We start from the raw sequence: 18990 nt of genomic DNA on the forward strand, positions 1-18990 counted from the left end.
TAAATAATGTATTAAGCAAATTATTAGATTGGATCAAAACACTAAGTCACTAAGAGCCTCAGTTCCCTCATAAGGAAAGCGAAGATACTAACTTCATCTCATATGGCTGCTGTGGTGATTAAAGGACTTAAAGTGTTCAGAACAGCTTGGCACAGGCACTGAAAGGTCATTCTTTTGAGGGTTTTCTGTCAGTAACAAGCAGCACCTCCCCATCCACACATTCACTCATTTCCTTCTATCAGCGGCTAAATCCATAAAACAGCTGAATTTAGTTGTAGCTCACAATATTTTAATCTTTTGTAAGAAAATAACTGACCTTTAGAGTATTCAGAGTCATAACTATAATCTCTAAAATGCTATCATAATTACATGCTGCCCAGGAACTAAACCAGAACTTTTCTAGTCATTTGGCAATGTAATTTGGACCAAATCATTAACAGTTAGCAAACCAAAATGAACTGAATAACATTAGCTTTGAAACAACACACACAAAAAAAGGTATCAATTCTCAGTGACATCGATCTTAGAATCAAGGGACCTGGTGACAAATATTACAATAGCTATGTGCCAAAACCAGTCTTGAAGGACAGTCTCAAGGGCAGGATATAATTTTATTCCTTCCTAACAAATAAACTTAATCTTTCTCCCAATACTAAAGAGGAATGAAAAACTACAGATATGCCAAACATAGTGGTGCACACCTGTAATCCCAGCTACTTGGGAGGCTGAGACAGGAGGATTACAAATTCAAGGCCAGGGCTGGGGATGTGGCTCAAGCAGTAGCACGCTCGCCTGGCACGCATGCAGTCCGGGTTCGATCCTCAGCACCACATACAAACAATGATGTTGTGTCCGCCAAAAACTGAAAAATATTAAAATTCTCTCTTCTCTCTAAAAAAAATAAATAAATAAAACAAGTTCAAGGCCAGCCTCAGCAACTCAGCAAAGCCCTAAACAAGGGCTGGGGATGTGGCTCAAGTGGTAGTGCGCTTGCCTGGCATGCGTGCGGCCCGGGTTCGATTCTCAGCACCACATACAAGCAAAGATGTTGTGTCCGCTGATAACTAAAAAATAAATATTAAAAAATTCTCTCTCTCTCTCTCTCTCTCTCTCTCTCTCTCTCTCCTCTCTCATTCTCTCTTAAAAAAAAAAAAAAAAAAAAGCCCTAAACAACTTAGCAAGACCCTTTCCCAAAATAAAAAGTAGGATGGGGATGTGGCTCAATCAATAGCACACTCGCCTGGCATGCGTGCGGCCCAGGTTCGATCCTCAGCACCACATACAAAGAAAGATGTTGTGTCTGCTGAAAACTAAAAAAAAATAAATAAATATTTTTAAAAAAATTCTCTCTCAAAATAAAAAGTTAAAAAGTGAGGGGCTGGAGCTATGGCTCAGTGGTAGAGCGCTTGCCTAGCACGTATGAGGCACTGAGTTCGATTCTCAGCACCACATATAAATAAATAAAATAAAGGTCCATTGATAACCAAACAATATTTAAAAAAAAAAAATTTTTTTAAAGTGGCTAGGGATGTAGCTCAGTGGTTAAATGCCCCTGGGTTCAATCCCAGATACCAAAAAAATAAATAAACAAACTTGTGCCTTGTGAGTGAGAGTGCACTTGTTTGGAAAGCATCAAAGCAAATGAATTTGGGGCTGGGGATGTGGCTCAAGCAGTAGCGTGCTCGCCTGGCATACGTGCGGCCCAGGTTCGATCCTCAGCACCACATACAAACAAAGATGCTGTGTCTGGCGAAAACTAAAACAAAAAAAAAAAAAAAAAAAATATTAAAAAAGTTCTCTGGGCTGGGGATGTGGCTCAAGCGGTAGCGCGCTCGCCTGGCATGCGTGCAGCCCGGGTTCAATCCTTAGCACCACATACAAACAAAGATGTTGTGTCCACCAAAAACTAAAAAATAAATATTAAAATTCTTTCTCTCTCTCTCTCTCTCTCTCTCTCTCTCTCTCAAAAAAAAAAAAAAAGAAAAAAGAAGAATAAAAAATTCTCTCTTTAAAAAAAATAAAAATAAAGCAAATGAATATGAACAACCATTTACATAAAAACTAATAAAAATAAGAAAATATTTGGGGCTTGGACTGTGGCTCAGTGGTAGAGCACTTGCCTAGCATGTGTGAGGCACTAGGTTCGAGCCTTAGCACCACATAAAGATAAATAAAGGCACTGTCCATCTACAACTACATAATAAAAGATATTTAAAAAGAAAGTATTTCCTTTATCACATATGCATATACTGAAGTACAAAAACACATGAGAGTTCTCACAGCCTCAGTGTGCCCTCTGCTTCTCTTCCAAAGCAAGTTTTACGGCAGCCCCAGTTGTCCAGCACCTTTGGATCTGCTGAGGCATCCATACCAAGGGGAGACTCTCCCAGGTGCTGCCAGCCAACAAAAGGCATAGCAGATGTCCCACAGCTCTAACCTCTCCGCTGGGGTTGCAAGCGCACTGTCACCTGAGGCTCCTTTGCCCAGTTATAGCCACCCTTCCCTCTTCATGGTGTCCCACTGCATCCTCTACTAGCTCTGACCACCGAAAGCTCCTTCCTTTCCTCTTTATCCTTCACAAGCACTTATCCCAATGAATCATTCCATCTAATTTCCTCTTGGTTGGGGCTGGGGATGTGGCTCAAGCGGTATCGCGCTCGCCTGGCATGCGTGCGGCCCGGGTTCGATCCTCAGCACCTCATATAAAACAAAGATGTTGTGTCCGCCGATAACTAAAAAATAAATATTAAAATTCTCTCTCTCTCCCTCTCTCCCTCTCTCTTTAAAAAAAAAATGACTTCCTCTTGGCATCTGCTTTCCTGAAGATGCAAAGGATAGTAGAAATAATATAAATCAACTTCAAATTAATGAAAAGAGGGGGTGCAGTTACAGCCTAATGAGGAGAGTGTTGACCACAGTGAAGGTAACTATTCTATTTGAAGTGTTTTTCTTAAAAACCATGTCTGTATAATTCTATCCTACTTTATAGTGATTTGCAAAAAGGCATATTCAATTTATGCACAATAATTATCTTACCATTTTCAAATTTAAAAGCTTAACCCTTGGGCTGGGTCTGTAGCTTAGTGAAGTGCTTGCTTAGCATGCGTAAAGCCCTAGATTACATACCCTGTACATGGGAATTGTTAAAAGTTTAATTATTTATTTAGTTTCTGAAATTATGAACATTATTACCATCACCACATATTATTTTTGCACCTAATGACAAGGCTCTAAAACAATAAGTGTGAAGTTTCACCTCAGATGGCCCCAAATAGTCTACCTTGGTGTTTTTTTTTTTTTTTTTTTTTTGTACTGAGGATTGAACACAGTGTTGTCTACCACTGTGCTACATCCCAGCCCTTTTTATTTTTTTATTTACAGGAACTCACTAAGTTGCTGAGGCTGGCCTGGAACTTATGATCCCCCTGCCTCAGCCTCCTGAGTCACTGGATTACAAGTGCATCACTGTGCCCAGCTAAAATATTTTTTCTCTGAAATATTTTCACAAAACACTTTTTTGCCACCTTAAATCAACTCTACACTCCATTTTTTAATTTTTAAAAATATTTTTAGTTGTAGATGGACACAATACCTTTATTTATTTTTGTGTGGGTGCTAAGAATTGAACCCAATGCCCTCACAAGTGCTAGCCAAGTGCTCTACCACTGCGCTAGACTCCATTTTTAGAAGTCAACAACAGAAACCACGAATTTCAAGAAGACATCAAATATATATTAAATCTCCAGAACATGAAACAGAAGAAACTAGACCCCCTCCATACCACTTCTGGAGTCACAAACATTTCTTAAAACTGCCTTTTTGCTGCAGGAGTTCACTGGGGCAGCATCTGGTCCTCAACTCCTTTTTTATCCAGTCTTCCACTAACAGTAGCCAACTTGCCCTCTCCCAGAAAGTGATCAGGTTTTCTGCTTTTAAAACAAATACCAGGCTGGGGATGTGGCTCAAGCGGTAGCGCTCTCGCCTGGCATGTGTGCGGCCCGGGTTCGATCCTCAACACCACATACAAACAAAGATGTTGTGTCTGCCGAAAACTAAAAAATAAATATTAAAAATTCTCTCTCTGTCCCTCTCTCTTAAAAAAAAAAAAAAAAAAAAAAAATACCAACAACACACACTCCTTACACCAAGTTCAGTTTCCCATAGGGTAAGAGGACAAATGGAAGCCTCACTTCTTTCTTATTTTTACAAACCACATGGAACCTCTGAAGAATTGCTCAGAAAAAGGGAGGACTACACACAGTCTAAGTAAAAGAGGGAAAATATATAAAGCACAATAAATTAGGAAGGATTACAGTTATGTGGACAGGGCTTTTATGTTTCTCTTCAAAAATTCAGATTTTTTTCAACTAAATTGCCCCACAGAATTTTATAACATCAAAGAAAACATCTTCCCAAGAGTAATCCTAAATTTCTTCAGTACAAATGACCTTTAACACTGCTCTGAAAAAAAATGCCAGGGTCAGCCTCAACCAGCTGAACTTGGAGTCACTGTCACCAACTATGAAGGGAGAACTATAGTAAGAGAATACCACCTCAAAAGCATTAACTCTCAAAGACAAGAATTTGGAAGTTTAGAGCAAAAACCTCCTAACTCAGAAGAACCCAGTCACTGGGTACTTCCTCCAGCCCTAGGCTAGATCCAAGGTTTCTTAAAAACTTGACCTGAACAAGTTCACCTATTCTCTCTGGACCTCAACATTTTCTTCTAGTATACCAAAGTGTTGGAGTACTCTCTCTTCCAGGAAAGCACATTTATTTAAATTGTTGCAGGTACATGTAACTTTAAAGCAACCAATGGCTTCCTTACAATCCAGTCCTATGGAAGCAGTGAGGCCAAAAATGCAGGGACCACTACTTGGCAACCTATGTTACATAAATAATAATCAGAATAAGGACAGCAGAAAATGTTTGCTTAGCACTCACTGCATGTCCGGCATGATGCTAAGCATTTTACATATACTAGACAAGTAATTTCCTTTTCTTGAGAACAAAGTTCTACTCTCCATATTTATAGATGAAAGCAAAAATGAAGTTGCTAGCCTACAGTCAACAGAGGGTGGTAATGGCACAGCCTAGATCTGAACCCAGATTTAACTCTCAAAGTCCAAGCTCCATCAGTCTGCTCTATATTGCTTCTAAAAGAAATACAATACTTATAAGAGGTTATTCTAGCCTGGCACAGTGGCACACACCTGTAATCCCGGCGACTCAGGAGGCCAAGATAGGAGGATTGAAAGTTTGAGGCTGCCTCAGCAACTTAACAAGAACTTGTCTCATAATAAAAAAATTAAAAGGGCTGGGGATGTGGCTCAGTGGTTAACCATCTCCGGGTTCAATCTCCAGTACCAAAAAAAAAAAAAAAAAAAAGATGCTTTTCGGTAACTGACATTACCATAGATCACTCATGATAAAAAGAATCCTTGATACATGATTGGGGAAACTGAGGACTACGGAGACAAATTAGACAGCTACACCTTCTTAGTTGCAGTTCAGGGTCCCACCCTACCACACCCACTAAGCCAAGTGAATCATTCACAGGATTCATGGATACCTGCCTCTCATTTGGGCAAACACTACCTGAAAGTATGTTTAAATCACAATGCATTTACCACAACCCATGAATTTTAGAGTTTATATTTATAGTTATATTTATAAATTTAAAATTATATTTATAACTTTAGGTTTTATTTTCACAAACAGGCACGGTGTGCATGCCTGTAATCCCAGCAATGTAGGGGGACTGAAAGTTTGAGGCCAGACTCAACAACTTAGCAAGGCCCCTAGCATATTAGGGAGACCCTGTCTCAAAATAAAAAAATAAAACAGGCTGGAGATGTGAGTCAGTGGTTAAGCACCCCTGAGTTTAATCCCTGGTACCAAATAAAAAAATAAAATAATATTTTCACAATGAACGAAAGCACAAAAAATAATGTGTTTGAAAAGAAGCACAGGATCACCAGTGAAAGCAAATGAAAGGCAGGCCAAGTATCCTGTTCAGTAAAATCTTCTGTCCACACGGTTAAACACCTCTGAGTTTAATCCTTGGTACCAAATAAAATAAATAAATAAAATAAAAGTTTCACAATGAACGAAACCATAGAAAATAATGTGTATGAAAAACAGCACAGGGGGCTGGGGTTGTGGCTCAGCAGTAAAGCGCTCACCTAGCACATGTGGGGCCCTGGGTTCAATCCTCAGTACCACATAAAATAAAAAAATTTGAAAATTTGGGGCCGGGATTGTGGCTTAGCGGTAGAGTGCTTGCCTAGCACATGTGAGGCGATAGGTTCAATCCTCAGTACCACATAAAAAATAAACAAATAAAATAAAGGTATTGTGCTCAACTATAACTAAAAAAAAAATTTTTTTTAATTTAAAAATTAAAAAAAAATAAATAGCACAAGATCACCAGTGAAAGCAAATGAAAGACACGCCAAGCATCCTATTCAGTAAAATCTTCTGTCCACATGAAAAGTATAACACATGTTACTACTACAAGTCAACTTCAAAGTGACAGTTAAGCTCCAGTGACACCACAAATTTTCAAATCTGATTACATATATTGGACTGAATGTTCAAACTACAGGTTGCTTTTCTGAAGGACCATTTTCTCAAAAATTATTACCATTAACAATCTCATCTTCTGGACTGGGAGTGTAACTCAAAGCACATCCCTAGCATGTGCAAACCCTGGGTTTGATGAGGGTTTGGGGGATTCCTCTTCTGTAAGTTGTAATTTTAACACAAGTGAACTGTGATACTGAAAACCAACTCAGGATAAAGTTGACATAACACAAGCTTCAGAAAACAAAGAACTGGAGCCAACCCTAACCTCCTATCACCGTGCTCCTTTGGCTAGAAGTCAACAAAGAGGAAGAGCCACAAAGAAATGACCAAAAAGATACGCGGACCAGACTTTACACTGAAGCTGCATGCTCCCAGGAAGACACAGGAGCATTCATAGTTTTGTATAGAAAAACACTACTCATTTCAAGATAAGTGATGCTTCACGAATTCAGGAAAGAACTGGAGGTGGGATCCCTAAGTTCCCCACTCACTGTTCTGTGCCTGCTGGACTCTACAGAAACCAACCACCACTGGCCATCCTCCATGACAGAGTGTGGAAAGTCTGGGTACCACATATGGACACAAAGCCCAAATTAAAGGTGTAGGGGCTGCACTCTGGCTTGTTTTTAATGTTAAATGATAAAAACTTTTTCTCTATGGATCTCAATCTCTGTCTTGGACTATATGAACTGAATCAGCGTTTTAGCACTTCCATGCTATATTCACTTCTTTTGCTATCTGTAAGGCATAACAGAATTAACTCTTCCTTGGACTTTATAGAGACTATCAGGCAATCTTAGCTCCAACCAGTCACAGAACAGGGTCAAGCTGTGATCTGCAAATAAATAAAACCTGACCAAAAAAATAAATAAATAAAGTCAACTTTTTCCACCCACACACCTTTACTATATATACTTTAAAAGAAAAAAAGCCATGTTTTAATTTTATTTTACAGTAGCACATGCCTGTAATTCCAGCTACACTGGAGCCTGAGGCAAGAGGATCACAAGTTTGAGGACAGCCCAGCAACTTAAAAACCCTGTCTCAAAAAAAAAAAAGGTTTGGGATTGGGATGTAGCTTAGTGCAGCTGGGCAGGGGGGCTCCTTTGATGAGTTTGATGAGTTTCATGTCTGTCTGTTCAAATTCTTGTATAATGATACTACTAATAATAATAATTTTTTAAAACACAAAGGTGCACCCAAAACTGAGGCAAAAAAATTTAAAAAGGGGGCTGGGGATGTGGTTCAAGTGGTAGGGAGCTCGCCTGGCATGCGTGCGGCCCGGGTTCGATCCTCAGCACCACATACAAACAAAGATGCTGTGTCTACCAAAAACTAAAAAATAAATATTAAAAAAAAAATTTAAAAAAAAAGCCAGGTTTCATAGCACGTGCACATAATCTCAGCAGAAGTATGAAAAGCTCTAAGCCAGCTTGAGCAACTTAGCGCAACTCTGTCTCAAAAATTTTAAAAGGCTGGGGATACAGCTTAGTGGTAGAGCATCACTGGGTTCAATCCCCAACACCACAAGAAGGGAAAACACCAACCCCTTGGGAAGTGATTGTAGTTTAGTTCAGTGGCAAAGTGTGTGCTTATAATGTCCAAGGACCTGGGTTCAACTCCCAGCACTCAAAAAAACAAGCCCACTCCAGCAGGTAGAAAGAAAAAGTTGTCACAACTACACCCTCATTCCCATGTTATTCTAACTTCTTTTACTCCTGTGAAGAACATCACATGCCCGTAATCCCAATGACTTGGGAGACTTCAGAGGCTGGGGTTGTGGCTCAGTGGTAGAGTCCTTGCCTAGCGTGCATGAGGCACTGGGTTCATTGCCCAGCACCACATTAAAAAAAAAAAAGTTCGGGGCTGGGATGTGGCTCAAGTGGTAGCACACTTGCCTAGCATGCGTGAGGCACTGGGTTCGATTCTCGGCACCACATACAAATAAAAATAAAGATATTGTGTCCACCTAAAACTGAAAAATAAACATTAAAAAAAAAAAAAAAAAAAAGTTCAGGCCAGCCTGGCAACTTAGCAAGACCCCTTCTCAAAATAAAATGGGCTGGGGATATAGCTCGGTGGCAGAGCCCCCCTGGATTCCATCTCTAGTGCCACACACACACAAAAAAAATTAAAATTAAAAAGGAGTATAGCTCAATTCTAAAGACCTAAAAGAAAAATATGCCATAAAACAAACATGTTGTACAATTTATATTCCAAAATAAAAATCTCAACCTCAGCGGCTTAGGAGGCTGAGAGTTCAAAGCCAGCCTCAGCAATGGTAAGGCACTAAGCAACTCAGTGAGACCCTGTCTCTAAATAAAAATACAAAACAGGGCTGGAGATGTGGCTCAGTGGTTGAGTGCCCCTGAGTTCAATCCATGGAACCAAAAAAAAAAAAAAAAGTCAGTTGGTTTCCCCCTTAGATTTCAAGTTAAATAAAAACCACATGAAAAATCACTAGAAAATAGGAAAGCCTCACAATTTTCAGCCACATTCAGGAATGTTTCTCATTGCTCAGACTGTCAAAATAGGGCCTGAAATAATTTCATACTGGCTGGATTTCTTTCAGATTAAAACAAAAAATGGACAAATGTTAATATCAAGACTCAATCAAGGGGCTGGGGATGTGGCTCAAGCGGTAGTGTGCTTGCCTGGCATGCGCGTGGCGCTGGGTTCGATCCTCAGCACCACATACAAATAAAGATGTTGTGTCCACCCCCCCCCAATAAATAAATAAATAAATAAATATTTTAAAAAATAATAATAATAACACCTGGAGAGGGCTAGGGTTGTGGCTCAGAGGTACAGCGCTTGCCTAGCGTGCCCGAGGCACTGGGATCATTCCTCAGCATCACATAAAATAAAGCTATTGTGTCTACCTACAACTAAAAAATAAATAAATAATATTTTTAAAAAACAACACCTGGAGAAAATTTAGTGACAAGCTTTTCTGTTCTGAATATTACCACAGATAAGACTTGACCTACAAAATGAAGATGGGGTCAACTGTAAGCAAAAAACGGAATGCTTCCCCTGGTGGCCAACCCTAGAATGGAGGAGCTTTGCACAGAAGAGAAAAAGCCTGGCCGCCTGGTTCTATCCTGTCCCTCACAAATGAGAAGTGTCTACCAAAAAAGGAAGATCTGGGGGGAGGGGAAACTACCAGAGGGGCTTAAAAGGAATACAAATCTGGAAGTCAGGCTACATTAAATAGAAAAGAGTAAGTCATCAGACCATAGAACGCAAATTTGGGAAAAGCCGTTTATTTCCAGAGTGCCCCAGCTCAGCAGGGGATCCTTCTGCATTTTCACTTCTAAGCACACCCAGTGTTTAGTACCTTAATCACAGCTTAAGAGCAATCGCCTTTTTTGAGGACTGGATCCTTGCAATTTTCCGCAGTCCTGTTTCCAAGGAAAAGCATTTATTTCTTCAAACAAACTAGTGGTCTAACCTACTTAGAGAACCTCCAGTTCTAAAGCCCTCCAACCAGGAAGAGGACTGCTCACTCCAGCTTTACAAGAGTCTTTTGAATTTTACTTCTGAAACAAAACCCACGTCCTTTCAAACATTTTCTATACCAACAACCTTTAAAGACAGTCTCATACAGAGACGGGGGAGAATCCCATGTATTAAAATCTGAAGAATTCCTTTGTCTGATTTGACTTTTTTTTTTTTTTTTTTTTTTTTTAACCACTTTAAATTTGCTTCCACCCAGAGCAGCAAGGGAAGTAAATGCTCCATTCTGGGGTGCAGGGATTTCTGATAGGTGGAAACCATTGGTTAGCTAAAGCTCCTGATGGTTCTATTCTTTCGCAACCTCTTCCTCTCCCCCCCACTAACCCACCAAAAAAAAAAAAAAAGGAAATGCATATGCATTTACAAATAGGTCTTAAAAACCAAACTGCCACACGCGAGCCTCTCTAGTCCAGGCAAACGCCCTCTGGAAAGCACACTAGTTTTATAAGCTGGTTTTGGGGGTTCCACTCCTTCTCAGGATGGGAGAGGGTCCAGAGCCGGCAAGGGCACAGGCCCGCAGGGCACAGCCGGGCGAGGCTTCCCAGGAGGGGTCTCGTGGGCCGCTCAGTCCCGGCGCTCAGCACGCCAACTCTCCCGCACGCCACCCGGCCCGGCGGGTCACAGCTCACCTGGGCGCGGGCATCCCGCTCCTGCTGCCAGGTGCGACCGCGGCCAGGGCCGGGGGTGCCGGGGCGCGGGCCGGGCCGGGCCTCCCGCCGACCCGGAGCCCGCGCCGTGCGTGCGCGCGGCCCCCGTCGCGCCCCGCGTGCCCCAGCGGACCGCAGGGCCAACACGCACAAAAAGAAAGTTGTCGCCGGGATCCCGCCGCTCGCCGGCCGCGCGCTACTCACCGGGGTCGAAGTCGGGCACGGCCGCCTGGTACTGGGGTCCGACCCGCATGCCGCCGCCACCTGCGGGAACAGACACGGCGGTCAACGCGGGCGCGGGCGCGGGCGCGGGCCGTGCGGGGCCGGGCGCGGGGGCGGCTGCCACCTACCGTGCTCCTCGTCGCTGGACGAGCCCGAGCTGCCTTCCTCCCAGGAGTTGCTGCCGCTGTTGCCATTGGGCGCCGCCGCCGCCAAACTTTTATTCTGACCATTATTGGGGGCGGCGGCGGCCGAGGCGGCGGCGGCCGAGGCGGAGGCGGCGGCGGCCGAGGCGGCGGCGGCTGCTGCGGCCGAGGCGGAGGCGGCCGAGGCGGCGGCCGAGGCGGAGGCGGCCGCGGTGTTCCTGCCCCTGCGCTTCCCTGAGATCTCGGGGCCCTTCTCCACCATGGCCGGCATCAGCGGGGCCCTGGGCCGGGCGAAGGCGGCGAGGACCCCGGCTCGCGGGGAGCGGGCGCCGGCCGGGCAGGGGGCGCGGGTGGGCGCAGGGCCGGGCGGGCTGGCGGGCGCGCGGGAGCCCAGCGGCGCGCGCTGGGGCCGGGGGAGGCCCAGACGGGCGAAGCGCCGAGCCGCCTTAAGCCCCCAGCGCCGAACCGAGCGCAACTTTGGCTCTCATCGCCGCCCGCACTTCGCTGGCTCTAACTACTCCGGGAGCCGCGGGCGGGGGGAGGGGCGGGGCCTGCGCGCCGAGGGGAGGGCCGCGCGCAGCCTAACACAAAGTGGGGAGTCCCGCCCTCCCACGCCCCGATTGGTCCTCGTGGGATTTGGACGGCGAGCGGTAGCCCGGTTGGCTCACGCGCGCGTCCGTCAGGGGGCCGGGGCGGGAGCGCGGGCAAGGGGAGGCTCCGCGCTTCCGTTGGCCAGGTTGGGTTGACGCGTATCGCCCACTGTACGTGGTTTGAGGTTTGCCATCGCTCTACGCCCCATGATCCATCTCTCGAGGCAATCGCGAGGAGTTCGCCACCTCCCCGCCCCCTCCCACCCGCCCCGGCCCGCGAGCGCCGCCGCGGCCCAGTCCCCCGCCCCCGAGGGGCCCCGCCAAGCGCACCGCAGGCTTCCCGCAGTACAATGTGCCCGACGCGAGAACTAATTGCGGGCAAGGTCGGGACTACTTTCCCCCTCGCGCGGAGGAGTACAGCACAGTTTGAATGGGTTCTATACAAAGAGAGGAAACTAATTGAAGAAACTAATTGCGCCCCCGTTTTCCCCGAGGGGCTTGGGGGTGTGCGAGGCCGGGAGCCGCGGCGTCCCAGGGGACAGCGTCCCCGGAGGCAGCCAGACGCAGTGGGCTCGGGCCGAGGACGCTCTCCGCTAATTGGGCGGGGGTCGGTGGGCTCCCGGGGCGGCGCGAGGAAGGAGATGGGGGCGGGGCCACCGCGCAGTCCTCAAGGGCCGGGAAGCCGAGTGGCGGGACTGGGGATCCTGGGCGGGAGGGGCAGCCCGGAGAGAAATGAAGGGGCCTCTTGTTCCAAGTCCGTGGTGGGCGCCACGCCGCTTCTCGGGGTCCGCTGGCCGCCCTGCCCCCGCCCCACCCAGGCCCGCTTCCCCGCGGGGCAGGACCCGAGCCCCGACGGGTGGGGGGTTGGCCGAGACCCAGCCTGGGCGACCTGACGGCGGAGTGACAGCTGACCTGGGGACTGGCCCACCCGCACCAGCCCCCCAGCAGCGCTGTTCCTAATTGGACCAGAGGAGGGCTATAGGGAAACCTTTCCTCCCCCACCTTAACAGGGAGTGGCTGTTTTTCTTTAAAGTTACTTCAAACCTGAGCTTCTTTGGGGGACAGTTTTCACCCGTTCAGGATATAAATAGCTACCAGGAGAAATAGGGAGTCTTATGGTTCTAATGCCTGAATAAATAGGTAGGGGTTTCTCTTCCACATTTCCTGTGGCTCATTAATTTCATTGGAGTGATCACGTTCACTATGTGGCTACATAGCCTCTTGCCTAAGTGGCTTTTAAGAATCAGGACCCGGAGTCTCCCCTTAAGAGAAATCACTGGCCCACCAAGTTCACGGTGTAGTTCTTAGATTCTCCTGAAAAGGATGCCCCTGTCCTTGAAGAGCCCGGGGCAAGAACCTGAGTAGGGAGGGTGCCCACAGCAAAGCAAAGTGTAGAATCAGGGGCAGTCTGAGGCCTGTGACTCAGCCAGAGGTGAGGCCTGTGTGAGGAGTGAGGTTAAGAGCACTCTGCCCTGCTGGCTCTTGTCCACCAAGATCTACCACCAGGCTCTGGAAAGGTACTCTAGGGCTCAAAGGTGACATTGAGTCATTTCCTTGGGGGGTGGGGGGGGGAGACAGAGCACAGGGGTCATCTCCCTACACTTGAGTCCTGCCCTCCAAGCTTGAGCCCACTTTCTAGCTGGGTTATGACTGTAGGCACCTCACCAGTGACCTTGCAGCCATTTTTTTTCCCCAAAAAAAATGAGACCCCAACAAGTGCCAGGCCCTGCTCTAGTTTGACCACAAAGCCACATGGATACCACTTCACCCACAAACTCTCAGCTTCCTCATCTATGAATTGCAAGTAATGAGCTGGGCACGATGGTGCAGGCTTCTAGTCCCACCCAGCCCTTGGAAGTCTGAGGCAGGAGGATCACACAAGCTTAGGAGTCCATGGACAATATAGCCTGGACAATATAGCAAGATTCCCTCTCAAAACAATGTTTAAGTGCAGGTAGTGCCACCTACTTCCTAGCCTGGAAGTCTACCTTCCCATCCCCTGCCTCCCTCCACCACAGGGAACCCCAACCTGAAAGAAAGCCCCATTCCTGTTGCTGGGGTGGAGGTCCAACACACAACCCCTGATCAAGAATTCGTGACCTCACACTTCACACGGTCACTCTCTACAGCCAGCAGTCCTCATGTTCTTTGGTGTCTGAAACTAAGATTTCACACTTTCTCCCTCTGCCTACACCTCTGTCAACTGTGGCCTCACTTCATCATTCTTTAGTCAGAACAGCTGGAGCCATTAGATTGACACATCTCCTTGCCTGCTCCCACCTCCTCCTCAGGCCCTGGCTACCCCTGGGGACTCTGCCTCCTGCTGCCTTCCTGGGCCATCATCCTCCCTCTGGACTGGCACAGTTTCAAAAGGGGGAAACTCTGCCTTGCTCCCAAGCCCCCTCCAGCCTTGGAGTGACTTCTCAACTCCCCTCCCAGACATAACCCTCCAGAGACTAGTCTATACTTGCCTTCTCTCCCTCCAATCCCAGGCTTTCCTTACTCCACCCAGGAAGGATAGCCCCTCCCTTAACTTCTTGCTGAAGTCACTTACAGCCTCCCTGCTGCTCAGTCCAGTGGTGACTTCTGAGTCCCACTGAGACACTGGGTAGCACCTGAGTAGACCCCTCCTCCCAGGAACTCCCTCACTTCCCTAACCACTGGACCACGGGCCTACCTGATCTCCTTCCTCATAAACCACTCCCCCTCCTTAGCAGACTTCACCGCCTCCTTCAACCCTGTGAGTGCTGGGTTCCTGCTCAGCTTTTGCTCCTACTCTGTGCCTGGAGTATAGCAGGTGTTCATTAAGTATTTATTGAGTGAGGAGTGATTGGATGGATGGATGATAGGGAACACTACCTGTGCAGGTGCACAGAGCAGGGGCCAATCCCTGGGAGGGGGAGTCCCTGGAACAAGTGTACTGTGACTGAGACCCTGGGTGTGGTATGGCTTGTCAGTCTAGCATCATTCTGGAGGAGCACCACCTGCACCCTCTAGATGGTTGGTTTCCAGAGTCCTTATTTCTGACCAGAGCTGCCAGCCCTCGTTCACAGACCTCCTGGAGCCAATCAAGACCCTTTCTAGAACACTTGTGGAACTCTCAGGAAAGCTCCTCGAGATTTAGACCTAGGGAGCAGGAATGCCTATAACCTCGGGGCAGAGCCTGACTGGGGGGCAAGCCAGTTGCTCAGGGGTCTCAAACTCCATGGAGCAACTGAGAGGGGGCCTCCTTTCCGCACCCAAGCCACCTGGCTTGCCTTGCCCTGGACCAGGCCATGCTCCAGGAAGCCACACCTACCCAACCATCCTATGAAAAGGGTGTCCAGCTGGGGAGAAGGACAGAGACTAATAGTCTCATTCAAACACTCCCCGCTCCCCACTTTCACAAACCAGACCTGAAATCCTTGATTGATTTGAGTTTCTGTTACTACCTGAATGACACAAACGTCGAGCATCACCTGGTACAGAACCTAGGAAAGAACACACAGGCCAAGAGCACCCCTCCCCACCTTGAAATGACCTAATAAGAGCTAGTGTCCTGACTGCCCTCCTTGGCCCTTAGCCTTGAGATTGAGAGCACTTTCAATAACCCCATCATTAAATACAATAGCACCACTGCCCCTGCCTTGTAGATAAGGAAACTGAGGCACCCAGCAGTGAAGCAGTGTGCCTGAAGTTGTGTGATTGGTGACTGGAGGAGTGAGGGCACATGTGGCTACATAGCCTCTTGCTCAACCCAGAGCCACTACCAGAAATGCTGGAGCGTGAGGCACCAGGGCAGCATAGAACACCTGACTGATTTTAAACTGTAGAGCTGATCATTCACATCGCTGCCTTTTGTTAGTGGTGGTGATAGCATGGCGGATGACTCGATAGAAACTTCTGCTTGGCAAAGAAAAGCTTCTCCAAGGATGGAGGCAGGCAGGTGGGTTGGGGATGGCAGGAAAAACAGTCTTGAAGTCAGGCCTAGGAAGGGTCAAGCCCCAGAAGACCCATGGGGAACCCAGACTCCAGCAGGAACTCTAGCCACCCCAGAAATTCTCAACCCGAGATCTAGGAGCTGGGGAGGGTGGTTACAGCTTCCTTTAAATTAAACTTTAACTGAAATCTAGCATTTTCTTCAATTATGAAGGTAGGTGGTATTAGCAGTGCCTACAACTATGTCACCCATGATACTGTCTCATGTTACAGTTGGAGACGTCTCCGAATAGCATTTACACTCATCTCCACAATCACAGGAGATGTTCGACCCCCACTGTCTTCTTCCTTAATATGTTAGTAGCTCGACAAATAAAATGGATCATAGACCTAATACCTAGAGGTAAAGTATAATAAAAAAGAATAGCAAGTTTGAGTCCAGCCTGGGCAACTTAGCAAGACGATGTTTTGAAAAAAAAATTTTTTTAATTTAAATTTTTTTTAATGGGGATGTAACTCAGTGGTAGAGTACTTGCCTGGTTACACCAGGTTCAGGGTTCTATCCTCAGTACAACCAAAAATAAACAATAGTAATGCCCAAGGCAAAATAAAAAAATAGATAAACTGGACTTCATGAGTATTAGAACTTTTCTTGCTGGACATGGTGATGCACACCTGTAATCCTAGCAATTTGGGAGGCTGTGGGAAAAAGATCACAACCTCGAGGCCAACTTCAGCAATTTAGTGAGAAACTCAGCGATTTAGCAAGACCCTGCCTCAGAATTAAAAAGGCTAGGAATAAAGCTCAGTGGTGGTCTGGGTATATAGCTCAGCTGGTAGAGTGCTTTCCTTGCATGCACAAGGCCCTGGGTTCAATCCCTGACACTGCTAAAAAAGAAAAAAAAAAAAAAATAGCTCAGTGGTAAAGTGCTCCTCAGTTCAATCCCCCAAAGGACTTCTGAATATAGAAGAACTCTCACAACCCAGGGAAATGTTAATCAAAACTCCAATGAAGGGCGGGAGGTACAGCTCAATGGTGGAGTAAGATCCTGGCATATGCAAGACAACAGAAAAAGAAAAACAAAAAACCTACAATGAGAGACCACTTCCTGCCCATGAGGGTGGCCATTACCAGAAAGACAATAACCAGTGTTGGAGAAAGTGGAACCCACTGCTGGTGGGAATGCAAAACGGAGCAGCTGCTCGGCAAAAGCCTTCTGGTGATTCCTCAAAAAGTTACAGAGAAAGCCACCAGTTGACCCAGAAATCCCAATCCTAAATATATACCCAAAGAACTAAAAGCAGCTGGGCTGGGGTGCAGCTTGGTGGTGGAGTGCTTGCCTCTCATGTGCCAGGTTCTCCAGGTTCCACCTCCAGTACTGCAAAAGGAAAAAAAGAAATAAAACCTACGTCCACAAGCAAACTCACATGCAAATGTCCATAGAAATTATTAATAATAGCTATGAAGTAGAAAAAACTAAATGCCCATCATTCAATGAGTAAACCAAATGTGGTGCATTGGAATACAATTCATCTTTAGGAAGAAGTTGAACACCCACTTCAACACAGATGAAGTTTGAAAGCATTATGTTAAATGAAAGAAGCCAGTCTCAGGAGAACACACAGTACATGATTCCACTTACATGAAATGTCTGCAATAGGCAACTGTGTGGAGATGGGAAGTAGAGTGGTGTTGCCAGGGGCAGAGGGGCAGGGGAGTGGGAGCAACTGCTCATGGCATGCGACCCGGGGCCCCATGCTGCTACACATGTGCTCTAGCAGGGAGCCACACCCAGCCCCTGGCATATCTCTCTGAGATGATGACGTGTTCTAACATCGACTGTGGTGTTGCTTGCACAGGTCTGTGAATGCATTAGAAACCACTAAATTGTATAGTGAGTGAATGAATCATATGGTGTGTGAATCATATCTCAATAAAGCTGTTTAAAGAATAGAGACTGTCTCTGCCCCTGGAGATTACCTGCCTTCTCCCTTGAATGTGCACCTCCTTCTTCAATAAACCTGTCTGTGTCTCTGAAAAATATAAATAAATAAATAATAAGCAAGCCAGGTGCAGTGGCATTTGTATGTAGTCCCAGTGACTCAGGAGGCTGAGGCAGGAGGATCACAAATTTAGGGCCAGTCTCACCAACTTAGCAAAGCTTTAAACAACTTAGTGAGACTCTGTCTCAAAATACAGAATAAAAAATGGCTCAGTGTTTAAGCACCTCTCGGTTCAAGCCCCATCTCTCCCACACCCCCTGCCAAAAAAAAGTAAAAAAGAAATGAGAGGACTCAGGCATGGTGGTACACAATGGCAATCAGACTGAGGCAGGAGGATTGAAGGTTTAAATCTATCCTGGGCAATTTTGCAGGAAATGGTCTCAAAATAAAAATTTTTTTTAAAGTGCTGGGATATAGCTCTGCAGTACAGCACTTGCTCAGCATGTATAAGGCCCTAGATTCAGACCCTGGTGCTGAAAAAAAATAATAATAAGGACTGGGATTGTGGCTCAGCGGTAGCGCGCTTGCCTAGCACAGCACGGGTGGGACCGGGTTCAATCCTCAGAACCACATAAAAATAAAGGCATTGTGTTGTGTCCATCTACCTAAAAAATAAATGAAAAAAAAATAATAATAGAGATGAACTGGACGCAGTGGCACACACCTGTACTCCTGGCTCCTGGGGAGGCTGAGGCAAGAGAATCACAAGTTCGAGGCCAGCCTAGGCAATTTAGTGAGACCCTGTTTCAAAATAAAAAATAAAGAGCGTGGGGTTCAGCTCAGTGGTAGAGCACTTGGTTCACATGCACAAGACCTTGAGGGGTGGGGATGTGGCTCAAGTGGTAGCACATACCTGCTGCCTGGCCAGGGTTCGATCCTCAGCACCACATTCAAACAAAGATGTTGTGTCCGCCAAGAACTAAAAAATAAATATTAAAATTCTCTCTCTCTTAAAAAAAAGAAAGACCTTGAGTCCCATCCTCAATACTGAAAAAAAAAAAAGAGAGAGATGATTAAATAACCAAGAAGAGAGAAAGAGGAAGGCGTGCAGAGCCCACCACTCTGGGACGCAGTGCGCTGCGTTTCTACAGCTAAGGTTCCCTTCGCATCCCTGCTGGCCCACGTGCTGGGAGGGGGCGGCCTCCCTGCCGGGCCCCTGGCTTTCAGGCCTGATTCCCCCAACACCAGCCAGCTCAGCTGCTGCCACCAAAGCCATCTTAGGGGACCAGGGCAGCGTGGGTGACCTCTGCTTGCACAGGAAGGCCACCCTAAGGAGTCCTCACCCCACAGGTTCCTCGTTGGCCCTATTTACAGCAACCTTGAGACCCCCCTATGTGAAAGGCTGGAGGGTCTGTGGTC

General features: G+C 46.5%; 1 protein-coding gene across 1 annotated transcript in view; it reads right to left on the reverse strand.

Annotated features, from left to right (window-relative positions):
• Rcor1 (REST corepressor 1) overlaps positions 1-11466 on the reverse strand; it is a 133393-nt gene extending 121927 nt beyond the window's left edge. Inside the window, exons 1-2 of the mRNA XM_076849601.1 lie at positions 11105-11466; positions 10959-11018 (exon numbers count right to left, since the gene is read on the reverse strand). Of these exons, the coding sequence (XP_076705716.1) occupies positions 10959-11018; positions 11105-11390 (346 nt within the window). The 5' untranslated portion in view covers positions 11391-11466. The remainder of the gene's footprint in view (positions 1-10958; positions 11019-11104) is intronic.
• Positions 11467-18990: the final 7524 nt, after the last annotated feature.

Source organism: Callospermophilus lateralis, chromosome 3 (genome assembly GCF_048772815.1).
Source record: "Callospermophilus lateralis isolate mCalLat2 chromosome 3, mCalLat2.hap1, whole genome shotgun sequence".
Taxonomy (NCBI): Eukaryota; Metazoa; Chordata; class Mammalia; order Rodentia; family Sciuridae; genus Callospermophilus; species Callospermophilus lateralis.